A 13,480-nucleotide genomic window follows, 5' to 3' on the forward strand; every position below is an offset into this window, starting at 1 on the left:
GAGTGAGTCCAGAGAAGGGCTACGAAGCTGGTGAGGGGCCTGGAGAACAAGTCTTCCGAGGAGCGGCTGAGGGAGCTGGGCTTGTTCAGCCTGGAGAAAAGGAGGCTCAGGGGTGACCTTATCGCTCTCTACAGGTACCTCAAGGGAGGCTGTATCGAGGTGGGGGTTGGTCTGTTCTCCCACGTGCCTCGTGACAGGACGAAGGGGGAATGGGCTTAAGTTGCGCCAGGGGAGTTTTAGGTTGGATGTTAGGAAGAACTTCTTTACCGAAAGGGTTGTTAGACACTGGAACGGGCTGCCCAGGGAAGTGGTGGAGTCACCATCCCTGGATGTCTTTAAAAGACGTTTAGATGTAGAGCTTAGGGATATGGTTTAGTGGGGACTGTTAGTGTTAGGTCAGAGGTTGGACTTGATGATCTTGAGGTCTCTTCCAACCTAGAAATTCTGTGATTCTGTGATTCTGTAAATCTAGGTTTTGTGACTCTGGTGCCAGGGTGCACTAACATGGCAATGACTACATATGGCCATGGATGTGCACTAGGAGAGCCAAGTCTGACTTTTTGCCACATGTGAGTGAGCAGAAGTGGTGAGCTGGCCATGTGGGAGTGGAGGAGGATGCATTTGCCTGCTTGAACAGCCCTTGCTGCTCAAACATCTCCTTCACACCTTTGTAAGGGAAGGGCAGCCGCCTGGAGGACAGAGATGGTCTGGGTCTGGATTCAGCCAGCATTTGATATCACACTGAATTAATAAGTGTAAGAGATTTTCAAAATGGAGTGAATTATATTAGTACTGAATTGGTTTGATTCATAGCTCCATAAAAAAATAGAGAAAATTATTTTGGGGGAACACACTACCTTAATAATCCATTTCCCCTTTTTGCACATCTGTTCTTTATATTGTGCTATCTCCTGTTTTCTGTTGTATTGCCTTTCCACCTTCAGTATTTTTACCACATCAGAATGAAAGTCAGCCTAAGTCAGCATACATAAATATGTCAAGGAATTTGGAAATACTGGGCTTGGTGCATCAAAGTTCATACGAGCATAATGAAACACTTCGTGTAATGATGGTAGTTTACAAAAGGAATGGTGAAAATTCTCTGTAGAAAATAATTTTTGCATTTTACTTCTTTGATATCAAAAAATGGAGCAGGTTTTATTTTAACAGTAGAAAAAATAGTACGCAAAGTTGCTATGAAGTCTAGCTAGCTGTTCCAATAGGTTCATTCAATGACCACGCTGGACTATGTTCACAATAAACTTGTCAAAGTGAAATATCATGACTTTTGTATTTCTTATTTCAACATCACATTGATAGGACTGTCATTCAGTTTTAATGGACATCCTTATGCATAGTTATTTGGTACTTTAAATTGGTATCAATATTGTTGTTGATCAAAGCTTAAGAACTCCTGCTACACAGTATAAAAAATTATTTTAGAAACTTTCCAATCATACTGATCTTTTAGATCATGCTTACTTAAGTTATCATTTTCAAACTTACCTAATTTAGTCACCTGCAGTGAAATTCTGTCTCCTTTGATTTCAGTTTCAGCTTTTCCATCTCATCACAGAGAATTAAGATTACACGTGTAGTCTGTAATTAAGCACCAAAGTTTGTGGTCTGTTTTTTTTAGACATATCAAACACACACAGTTCTCATTGAAGTCAATGGATACAGCATATGCTCAGCATTTCTGGCACCTGGATTGAATTTTGGATCCAATTCTGCAGATGTTCTGTAGAGATAAATTTCTGCATCTGCCCAGAATTAGCAGGAAGGACCTACATAGAAATGCTGACCTTTGTATATTTTAGCTGACAGTTCAAAACTCAACCAATGACCATGAAAGCTGCATTGTGTTTGTTTGTTTTCCCTGAACTACCCTGCATGCTGTTTTTCAATTTTTCTCTACCATTTCTGTCCCTCTGTTTTAAGTATTTTAACTTGCAATTTATGTCTTTGGCCTGTGTTTAGCATATTGTCAAATGTGTTACTGCTATTACAAAAATCACTTTGTCATATTCTGTTTTAAAATTCATGTATGCAAATTTCATTGGAAATCTTGTAATAACATAGATCAATATATTGGCATGATCAGCATTAACTCTTTTTTTTTTCCTGATGTAGACCATCTCTACATTATAAACAGCAGGTTTGCTTTATAGATATTAGAAACATAATGTCTAGACCTTAGTGTTGCTGTAGTAATTCTTGAAGGTCTTTAAGACATTTATCATGAGTTCTCATTATGTCAATGAGGGAAATCTCCTTATTTGTTAATGGAAATCTGATTGTGCTAGCTATACTGCCTTCTCCAGGTAGAGCCTGGACAGGAACAGCATAAATGCCATCTTGGATTATGCCAGTTAGGCTTATATGACCTTTGCTATTTTAGTAGCTCACACAGCTTAAAAAGGGCGGTAAATCTTAGTACATAAATAGTAGCATCTGCCTCTGACATATTGCAGGGGAAATGTTACCTTACGATCATCAAAACTGCAGCTAGACAGTTGTTTTGAGAAGTCCATTAACAGGAACAAGCCATCTTACTTATTTATCTATTTATTTATTTGTGTATTTGGTATCAGATCAAGATTTAGAAATATGGTATCAAATGATAAAAAATGATCCAAATGAACATGGAGCCACACGAAGCCTTATCTTTTCTTTAATACTGTACAGTAGCTGTCAGTTTTGTTTAGAATAATGCTTCTCTTCCAGTTTTTGTAACAAAGCTATATTACAGCAAAAATATGTGTTATTTTAAAGAATTTTGCAGATCTGCTTCACTTTAATCTGTCCTTTAAAAAAAATAATTTTCAATTAGATGTTTAAATATATTTGAAATTATAACAACAGAAGCCAGCCTGAAGTACAATAAAAAAATTAGTTTGCTTTCAATGCATTTTTGCTACACAAACTCACAAATTCAAATGCTAACAGTGTGAGCATGTTTCTGGCACACACATAAAAAATAATAATCACATAATACATACCCAAGATGCTTATTGGTAAGCTATGCTTTTGAATGCTCTGGACAAGGGCCGTGATTCCAAATAGCAGATATATTAAGCTCCGTCAGCTGGAGTAGTTACTGCCCCAGCTCTCTGCCTTAAGTTACCATCTCTCCACTGCTCCTCGGTTGCTGTGGTCCCCAGCTCACAAGGCTAACCCAGACTAACTCTCCAGCTTACACACCCAGCTGCCAAGAGTACCTTCTGAGCAGAGAAGAGGGGCACCACACAGCTCTCCCAGCCTCTGGAGGGTAACAGGGCAGGCAACCAGGACACAGGGATAAAAAATCTAGCAGCCAAGGGAGAGCTATCTAGAATTGCAAATCAGAACCCCAAGGTAAAGCTCAGTCAGCCTGAATATGCCTACCACTTATTAGTGCAAACCTATGCTCTATGGCTTGCAGTGGCTTGAAAGGAAAAGAGAACCTTTAAAAGTAAAGTGCAGCAAAAATGTCTATGTAGAAACTGCAGTAAGTTTTTAAGTTGATGAGTTCTGGATTAATAAAACATGCCAGTCAAGCCAGGTTGTGACCCTCATCATGCAAGAAAAGTCTTTCCTTTTGGAAACGTCACACTCATACTTTTTTAGCTTTGGCTTCTTTCTGGCCATTTCTCAGTTTAGTGGCCTTTTTGAGGCCACTGGCCAGTCGGTTGGTGTTCTTGGTTGATGGTTTTGGGGCCCCACTCCGACCACTGCGCCCTGCATTTTGGTTCTTAGTGCGGGCCATTCGCAGCTTTTGTTCTTGCAGTCTCTGTTCCCATCTCTGTGGAAGGGCAGAAAAAGAGGATGAGTTAGAGAAAGACATTGCCATAAATAATTGCATCTTAAAACTGTCCAGCACCATTGATACCAGTGCTGGTCTTAACATTTTTGCGCTCTGTTCTGCAGAGCCATTGATCTCAGTATGTTACAGCTGGCTGTAGTGGGAACCTGACATATTCTTGGGTGGGGGAATTTGTACAATACCAGCTGATGAAAATGACAACTGCACATCTTGGCTGCATGCTGCATGTGAGCATGCATCTCATGCCTTTCCAGAAATCCAGGGAAGTGGGCATCCTGACGTCAAAAAGACAGGATCTGCTCCCAGGGACTCATTTTGCAAAACCATTCTTTGTTGTCTTATTGAAGGTGCTACTTGAGTTTTCCTACAAAAAGTCTGAAGTTGTGAATAATGTATCTGCAGCTTTACTCAGTAGCATCCCTGAGAAATTTTGGAAAGCAGTTAGATCAATGAGCCCACCAGACTATCAAACCCCGAAGTACAGTGGCTAGAAAACAAGTTTTTGAAGAGAGGTTAAGTGGTTAGGTGGTCCAAAATACGGAGAGATCCACAACACTGTGGCAGAGATTGCAGTCTTTCACCTTTAGAAAGAGAAACATTTGTTTCAAGGAAAGTGAGGTAGATAGTAGAAGCTGGAGGGGGTCTCACCTTTACCCTGTAATAATGACCTTTCTTGTCTGAAACAAAGATAGGGGCTTTGCCTAGTGATCAGAGGAAGAGAAATGCTCTGCAGCTTTCCTGTTTAGTTTCTCTGCATTGACCTTGTTGCTACTCAGACTCTTGGCCTGGCTAGAGAAGAGACCAGCCACGCCATGGTTATGTTAATAGATGTGTAGCAGTCTTATGTGGCCCACAGACCATGAAACATTCACTTTAAGCTGTAACTCAAGATAAATGCTGGATGCAAGTCTTCAGAGACAAAAGATGCAAATCTTCAGAATGCAATATTGAAACACCTAGCTCCGTGGTGGCTATATTCATGTAGTCATTATACACATCTTTATGAAACAAAAACTATCAGCCAGCATTTAGGTGTGTCCCCCTCAGACATGTTTAAATGAGGATTTAATTTATGAAGCTATTAGTATCAGAAGGAAAGACATATGCTTTGCAAAGTAGTTTGTTTTGCAGTTGTGTGTCTATTTTGACTGTCTGGAAATGAATGTCCAATCAGGTTTCAGGACACAATTAGAAATTAAAAAAAGCAGTGTGAGGAGCCCACTAAAACACACTGTCTGCCAGCAACAGGCCATTAAGTTTACAGCTAACAAATTTCAGGAGTACAAGTTATGTGTCAGTATTCTCCTAAATCCCATCTGGTATCACCTGCAATTGCAATATTTATTTATTTATTTACTTAAATTAAAGCACAATTCTTTTTCACACATAGGTTTTACATGAGTAAAGGAGGAGAATGGGGGAATGATAAAAGCATCATACAGTTTCCTGCAAGAAGTTGCTCTGTAATCTAAAAGCTCCTACTGAAGTAAACATGTAACCTTTTTCCTCCTAACATCTATCCATGGGCCATAATTAAAGTCTGTATACCTACATATCTTTAATGCTCTGAAATCTTTTCTGAATTACAGAAATAATTTTCTTCCATCTCTAAAAGTGTGAGGAACCCCTTATTTCCATTATAAAGAGTTTACAAGCAGTGAGTGATAACAAGTGAGGGCATCTGCTGCCTCTGCCTCCGAGGTCGCTGTACTATAGATTTTTCCCTCCATATTCCTTGAAAAGAGTGAGAGGATGCTCAATACCTTCAGTGGGTCTTCAGTTGGAAATAGCTGGTGAGAAGTCTGTGTCTCAGGCCTGCAGTCTTTAGTGCAGCAAAGCCCATTTATCAGGTGCAGTGGATTTTAACTACTCTTCTTACATAGTGTGTACTATATATTCATCTGCATATCACCTGGCAGTTACTTCACTTAGCAGTGATTACAAAGGAAAGTTCTAGCATAATTATTGTATGAGAGCTCACACAAAGATCATCCAACATACTACTTAGGGACAGTTTGCAAATAAAATAGAAATAAAATGTTAGACACTCTAAAATAAAAGACTAATTTTTTCTCATTTTCACTTACATTTATATGTAGGTATGCATAGAAAAATAGCCTGACTTTTGGAGGTATTAAAATGTTGAAGTGAAAGTAGTAATACCCAGAGGTGTTCTACATATCTGAATGTCAAGCAAGATATTCAATGACTAAAAATGCACAAAGATGCTTAACTTGAAGAATGTGAAGAATATCAGCATTCTTTCATTTGATTGTATTTACCTTAAATCTTTTGTTTAGCTGATCCTTCCATTTTTCAACTAGACATCCATCAAGAAGCATCAACCTGAAAATTAAGAAATAATACATGTTACACAGAGTTCTGTTTTTGATTCTCGAGATGTCATTCCAGATGAATTTGCACTGATTCGGGTTGAAACAAACCATTGGATACTGGTACTGATATAGGAAGATGGTCAGAAACATATTTCAGACTTTCAAGAAACAAACAATCAAAAAAAAAAAGCACACACACACACACACACACACAAAAAAATCATAGAAGTCATCACTTTCCTTCAGGTTTTATGGCTAAAACTACAGCACATAAGTAGTACCAAGAAAACATTTAGAGTCCTCTGTCTTCACCTGCAACGATTCAGTGGTGGAAAATTGTCCTGTCTTGATTGCTGTTAGCAAAAAGTGATGGGTTGGGTAACATCTTATGAAACTGTTTAAATGTCTTTCACATAGATTTCTGCTTATGTCCACTATTATGTTTGTGTTCGTATGTGTGTGTGTGTGTAGAAGAGCAGTTTAAATGAACACATTTGACTTCTGAGTTGGAAAAAAGCTAGGTTTATATGCACCACTTCATACAGCTCCTCTGACAAATGGTAACATTACATAACCATTTATAATTGTCTTCATTAATACCTACAAATACACTAGGATGGTATTATGTATTTGTTACTCCTAGCTACTTAATGAGTGTTTTAAAGTGAATTTGGAACATGTATGAGTGTTGCTATTTGTCTAGCAATGAATTCTGGCCATCTCCTGCATAAAATACTGAGTCTAGATATTATGAAATGAAGGAAACCAAAGTGTAATTATTAAATAGTATATGCCTTAAAAAGCTTCTAAAATAGTTTAATTCTAAAAAGCTTCTAAAGTAGTTTATTCTAAAGCACACCTTCTAAGTCCTAAGCTTGAAACAACTATTCTGTAGAAGAGGGCTGCTACTGCAGTTTCTGTATCTTCTCTGCTGTTATTTTTATTTTTTTGTTTTGTTTTGTTTTGTTTGTTTTGAGATACTGGACCTTAATATGCCATTGTACAGCATTTTGCTGGTGGGTGAGGTTCACACAGCGCAGTGGGGCCTGACTCCCCAGTGTCCATGAGCAATGCTGTCACTCATGGCAGTTCAACAGGAGTACGAAATGCTCCTACTCATAGCCACTAGTCACTGTGCATCCACTTTGCCCGAACACGAAAAGGCCACAGTGAGCACAAGCCCTGGAGAACCAAGACCAATATGATCCACATCACCTCTTTGTTTCAAGGAGAGGATGGAGAATTAATGTACAGGATTGAAGGCATGGCCACAGCACAATGAATGAAACTGTGACATGATGTACACCTGATGCAGCTCCTGCTCAGGTCAAATTATCGAGTGAAATCCTATTCCTACTGATAGGAAAGGGATGTTTTGCTATTGACTTTGGGAAGGCTGCAGCTTCCACCCATTTCGGCTCTGACATGTTTTTAAAAAGCTACTGTAACTCAAAACCTTCCGTTTAAATACCACTGAGTTCAACAGGAAACACATATAATAGCTTATGTTTCTTTTGCAAATCCATATAAAATTAAAAACCTCAGTGACCTTTAAAAACCATCACAAAATATTTACAGATCGGTGTGTTTTTGCCATAGTAGGGGAGAAGCTGATTGGGATCTTCTGAAATCTCTTCCCCCTAAGAACCTCCTGAGGGTCTGATCTGGCAAAGCTCTGCAGCTCAGAGCTCCTCAATAGGTATCTTGGTCATACTTTTTCTGCCTGACCCAGGGCATCTCTCTCTAATGTAGCCAACAGAAGTAGAGGGTTCTAAATTAATCTCTGTGAAATACTTCCAGATCTGGAGGGCCAAGGTGCTATGTGATAATAAAATACTCATAATAACAAAATGGTTGCGAGCCCATTAGCTCACACACACACACACAAAAAAAAAGTTATGATAATAAGGTATGAGACGACAACTGTTAGAAATACCTGTAAAAGACTTTCAAAATATCATGACTGAAAATATGGATATGGCCCATCAAGCTCTGCATGCAAAAGTTTTGTGATCCTTAGAGCTGCACATATTTCATTATCAGTTGTATGCAAAAATAGCTTGCACATTTTACAAAAAACCTTACCTTCAACCCACAGCACAGAAACCCAGGTTCCTATCACACCACAACCTGTCCTGTTGGGATCTGTTGCTACTGGTACCCTTGGGGTGCTAATGGGGATGGGATGTCACCTTCTGCCTCAAGAACCCATAAAGAAAAGCATCCTGCGGTGCATCACTCCCTCTGCTCCAGACCAGCATGCTGGATTTTCTTCCATGCCTGGGGCTAGGCTGACTGCCAGAGGCAAGGTCCAGTAAAGTTAGTTTTGTTTTGTCTTTTAATCTTGCAGCATAACTGGCAAGCTGCACTGAGAGTATTTACTTTTCATCTGCCATCTGGGCAGCAGAGCTCCAGTGGCTGCAGCTTTGGCTGGTCCCAGCGCAGTTGTGGGATCAGAAACATCTCACTGATGGCATTGGTCCAAAGTATGGATAGGCCAGCAGAGAAGGCCTGGCCCTGGCTACAGCTGCTCTGCAGGCTCCCTCAGCTCCTGTTTCCTCCCCTGGGGCTAGTAAGGCCGAACTCTGCTTTCCCTTGAGCCACTGCACTGTACTACCAGCATGGACCACCGTAGCATATGAAGCCTCTCACACCAGTGGCCAGTGGTCCTAAAACACCCTGCCAAACAGCTGAAGGTGCCTCAAGCAGCATGCCACCAGCACCAAACAATACTGGGGGTTGTGCTCCATCTGTGAGCCAGGTTTTGTAACGCTGCGCTGTGGGCTAGAGCTGAGATTAACTACATGGAAAAAGTTAATCACAAAGGTAATTGAAACATGTAGGTGTAATATTAACTCTAGGCTTGCCAACCAGGCTCATGACCAGAAAGGGAGCTGTGCTGTCCCTCCTTCCCTCCTGCCACAGCTAGCAATAACACCTTTCTGAACCGCACAGCGAGTGCTCACCTTGAGCGCCACTCGTAGCACATGATGAGGACATCCTGTTTCAGCTGCAGAGGTGGGCACTGGCAAGAGGAATTTGTAAGAAGAGGCACTTGGGACAGAGGAATCGCCATTGAAGACTTCAGAATGTCTTTTACTTCAACCACAGTTGTTATCTCATTGCAGTTCCCCTTTTCCACGCTTTTTATTTTAGCATGAATGACTGCAATTACAAAAAAAGTAGCATAAGAACAACAGTCTTAGAAACTTAAACACAACCTAAAATTAAATAAAACATATTAAATCGAAAGCTGTTGTTTTGGCTGTGAAACCAGAACAACTTCTCCATGTGTGGGCACATACAGTTGCTTAGAATAACAGAGGCCTGATCCCAATTTGGTTTTCAGCAGGACTGTTGACAACTGTGAAATTAAACATGTGCTTAAATCCCCACCAGATCAGGCCAAGCAATCTATCCGGGAATCACATGCACAAACAAATGGCTCTTTTGACTCAGCCATGAACAACCCCTCACATAAATCAGAGCTGTTCTATACCCACGTGTTGCTACTGCCAATTAAGTGATGAATAATTTACCTCACAGACAGTTAACCTGAATCCAGCCTTTGCAATAGCAAAGTCATTTCTGAACACATGAGCATTCATATTTTTATCTTTTATTGAAGAATCTGCATGTCCACAAGAAGAAGAAACTCTGCAGATTGCTCTGAGGATGACACCTGACTGACTGCATGACTCCCTGAGCACCCAGGAGGTATTGGCCACTGTCCTGACGTGAGCACCAGGTCAGAGAAATGAAGCAAAAATTTTACATGAGGGACTTTGTCTCTAGGAAATGTCAAAATAAGGAGGGTCCGATTATCAGTCACAAAATTCTTCTGTGAAAGAAGAATTTCAGTTTTAGAGACTCACCATCCATTTTCAAGTCTGGTTAAAGCCGAATAGTATTTCAGCTCCTGCATAACAGGCGCTTTTTTTTAAAAAAAAAATAAAAATTTACAAGAAATTTAGGTGGAATTTTCTTTTCAGCATGTGAAAGAGCTGTTGTGGTTTAGCCCGGCTGGCAGCTAAACACCACACAGCCGTTCGCTCACCCTCCCCCCTCCCTCTCTGGGATGGGGGAGAGAAACGGGAAAGTGAAGCCTGTGAGTTGAGATAAAGACAGTTTATTAAGATAGAAAATAATAATGATAATAATAATAATATGTACAAACAAGTGATGCACAATGCAATTGCTCACCACCCGCTGACCGATGCCCAGCCCAACCCCGAGCAGCCGGCGCCCCACCCCGGCTAGCCACCCCTATATATTGTTTAGCATGACGTCAGATGGTATGGAATACCCCTTTGGCCAGTTTGGGTCAGCTGTCCTGGGTTTGTCCCCTCCCAGCTTTTGCTGCACCTCCAGCCTGCCCGCTGGCAGGACAGAGCGAGGAGCTGAAAAGTCCTTGGCATAGTGTAAGCATTGCTCTGCAGCAATTAAAACATCAGCATGTTATCAGCACTCTTCTCATCCTAATCCAAAACATAGCACCCTACCAGATACTAGGAGGGAAAAATAACTGTCCTAACTGAAACCAGGACAGCCAGTGTTGGCCTTGCTCTGTTAGCATAAAAGATATTTGATGCAGGGAGTGATTTATGAAAACATTTTAAAATTATACCTAAGGTTATAGCTATGGGTGAGTAATCGGCTCTGATGCTCTCAGTTTTGACAACTAAAAAAAGTTCTGACCAGACAGAAATACAATTTAGCTATATATATTACTTTAAAGCAGTTCAGGAAATTTTGGTTTTTATTTGCAGCTTATTCTCCCTTGTCTTGTTTCTCAATCCCTTTTCAATGTGAATGTCTAATTATTTTAGTGGAGGCTGAATAAAAATCTACCAATCAAAACCAAAATCTTGATTTTTCAAATTCAACAGAATGAACTCCTTCAATCTTTTCTAAATTTTGAATCCCAACCCGTAGTTTTTATTCAAGCAACACTCCACTGAAGTCACTGAAATTAGAATCTGTGTGGCTAACACCCGCATTTCATTTCTGAACAGTCATTTTATAACACTTTTTACTCATGTATTTCAGACAGGTGGGAAAGTTCATTGTCCCACCTGAACACATCCCTATGGCATATTGAAAAGGACTAAGGAATTACATAAAAAGAACATATCTCATAAATATACCAAAATGCCATGACAAGAAAGTATATAATCTCCTTTCTAAGTTAAATGCTCAGTGTGCTTAGTCCTACCAAACTGACTTGGATTTTTTTTTTTCCAGGTACTAATAAAGAAGCAAGTAACTACAAACTTACTTTCATTTGATATCAGACAAACAGGAATTGACTGGGTATAATATTCCTATTGAAAAAGAATGGAGTACCTCCCTTGAAGAAACAACTTCTCTCTGAGAAAAAGCCCATAAAATGCAAAAGACCGTGATACTGCATTTTAAATTAATGGTTAATAGGGATTTTTCTATTGACATTACAGATATCTAATCTGGTGTTTATTGGATGTTAGCTAGCATTCTTCCTGACTCCTACCATCAGAAAACCCAGCAGTGTGGATGGGAGGGTAGGGAGGACAGGATGAATACTTACTTGTATCACCAACATCTCTTGCAATATAAAAAGCTATTGTCATGCAACATAAAAACTATTGGCCAGCTCCTTGCCAGGCTGGTGCCAATTGTCCCTGAATTCAATTAATCTGTGACAGTTCCCCACCAGCTGAAGCTCTGGTGGTGAACAAAAGGATATACAAATTTGTAAATCACAAAGTTTTACCTTGCTTTGTTCTCATTTACATTTACAAGCTTTATTTAGGTGATAAATCTCTGTCTATCCCACCTGCCAGACAAAAACAGGAGCTGGCCAACAGCACGTCACCAGACTCACGTTAGATGCAGCTGCACTCGCTAGAGTGACCATTACAGTAGCAAGCACAGTTTCTGCAAGGCGACCTGTTGATCCCAGTGCACACTACTGGTATTTCCCTCGGAAAAACACTGCGTGCTTGGGTTCAGAAGGGGAAGCCCAGGCACCCTTGAGTTTTCAGATGGGATGTGGCAGAGGAGGCAAGCATGTAGCGGGGAGTAGAAGGGGCAAAAGGAAGAGGGGAAAACCCTCCCAGACTTACTGTAGCTGTAGTTCTTGGCCAGGTAGGTTGCCAGCGTGGGCTTTGTCTTTTTGCACCGGCATTGCTCTTTGGAGGAAGAGAAGGGGAAGCGGTTAAGGGGTGCAGGAGTGGGGCTGGCAGTGGGGAGGGGGACATGGGGAGGCCCCCTAGGCTCACCCTGGCCTCGGGTCCTGCACTCCGGCTGCGGGGGTCCATCGGGCACCAGCATGCCATGTGTGAAGTCCGTCCACTTTCCATCTGCAAACAGAGGGCAGCGGAGCCATGGCTCAGGGGGATGCTCGGGGGGGAGGCTCGGGGGGGCAGTGGCGGGGTAGAGAGTGGCTCACCCTCGGGCAGGTCGGTGACGATGGCCTCGGGGGAGATGCAGACGCCTCGGTCGTAGACGGGGAGGTCGTCGCAGGCCAGGCTGTCGGGCCAGCTGTGGTTGTAGCGGCGCATGATGGGCTCGCAGCCGTCGCGGGCGCGCTGGCAGACGGAGCGGCAAGGCTTGATGGGGTCGTAGAGGAACTCCAGCGTGCAGATGGGGGCGTACATGGCGCAGAGGAAGAAGGGGAGGACCGGGCTGCAGCCGGTGCCCACCAGCTCCTCGTACTGCTCGATGGCCAGGACGGCGTTCTCCTGGGTACTGTGGTGGAGGTGGTTGGGCATGCGGGTGATGTTCCAGGGCATGGGGCGGCACATGGGGATACGCACTGCCTCGCACGGCGCGCCCTGCGCCCGCGGGCTCACCCGCAGCCACAGGGACACCGCCACCAAGGCGCGCAGCATCCTCCCCCCCACCCCTTCCTCTTCTTCCTCCTCCTCCTCCTCGGCCGCCGCCTCCCCGCGGGTCGCGGCGGCCGACGGGCGCGGAGCGGCGCTGCCTGCCGGTACCCGGCTGCGCTCGGCCATGGAAATCGCGGCACAGGCTTTATACCGGTGGCACGCGTGACGTGGGGCCCGGGGGAGGCCCGGGGGGGACCCGGGGAGGGGGACCCGTGTGCGTGTGCGGGCACCGTGACATCAGCGCCACCCGCCTGGAGCCCCTCGGCGGCAGCACCGCGCTCCTCGGGGGTTCCTCGGGGGAGGCAAAGCAAAGTAAAAGCATCTCTTTTTTTTTTTTTTTTTTTCTTTTTTTTCCTTTTGGGGGGGGGGGGAGGGGGCGTGGGCCAGACCCCGTCTCCTGGGGGGCTGATCCTGCCTTCCCCCGAAAGACACGGCGCAGAAACTTTTATATATATATATATTTAATATAT

At 42.7% G+C, this 13,480-nt stretch overlaps 1 protein-coding gene across 3 annotated transcripts; it reads right to left on the reverse strand.

Annotated features, from left to right (window-relative positions):
• Positions 1-2,556: 2,556 nt before the first annotated feature.
• Positions 2,557-13,162, reverse strand: SFRP4 (secreted frizzled related protein 4). 3 transcript variants are annotated; one of them, XM_035317197.1, is made up of 6 exons: positions 12,572-13,161; positions 12,402-12,482; positions 12,246-12,311; positions 9,108-9,306; positions 6,088-6,151; positions 2,557-3,784 (listed from the first exon to the last, which is right to left on the reverse strand). In XM_035317197.1, exons 1-6 carry the CDS (start codon positions 13,134-13,136, stop codon positions 3,596-3,598), a joined length of 1,164 nt encoding a protein of 387 aa, XP_035173088.1. In that variant the 5' UTR covers positions 13,137-13,161; the 3' UTR covers positions 2,557-3,595. The 3 variants fall into 3 exon arrangements, with proteins under 3 accessions (XP_035173088.1, XP_035173089.1, XP_035173090.1); XM_035317198.1 differs by lacking the exon at positions 12,402-12,482 and having other exon boundaries at positions 12,572-13,162; XM_035317199.1 differs by lacking the exons at positions 12,246-12,311; positions 12,402-12,482 and having other exon boundaries at positions 12,572-13,162.
• Between the last annotated feature and the right edge of the window lie 318 nt (positions 13,163-13,480).

The sequence above is a fragment of the Oxyura jamaicensis genome, chromosome 2 (genome assembly GCF_011077185.1).
Source record: "Oxyura jamaicensis isolate SHBP4307 breed ruddy duck chromosome 2, BPBGC_Ojam_1.0, whole genome shotgun sequence".
Taxonomy (NCBI): Eukaryota; Metazoa; Chordata; class Aves; order Anseriformes; family Anatidae; genus Oxyura; species Oxyura jamaicensis.

What these genes read in the sequence shown, in the direction of transcription:
- SFRP4 (XM_035317197.1), bottom strand. Translation starts at nt 13,136, where the DNA reads ATGGCCGAGCGCAGCCGGGTACCGGCAGGCAGCGCCGCTCCGCGCCCG. An exon ending in GTGCAGGACCCGAGGCCAGG is followed by an intron (nt 12,312 to 12,401) that starts GTGAGCCTAGGG and finishes CTTCCTCCAAAG; the next exon opens with AGCAATGCCGGTGCAAAAAG. An exon ending in TGCTACGAGTGGCGCTCAAG is followed by an intron (nt 6,152 to 9,107) that starts GTGAGCACTCGC and finishes CTTAATTTTCAG; the next exon opens with GTTGATGCTTCTTGATGGAT.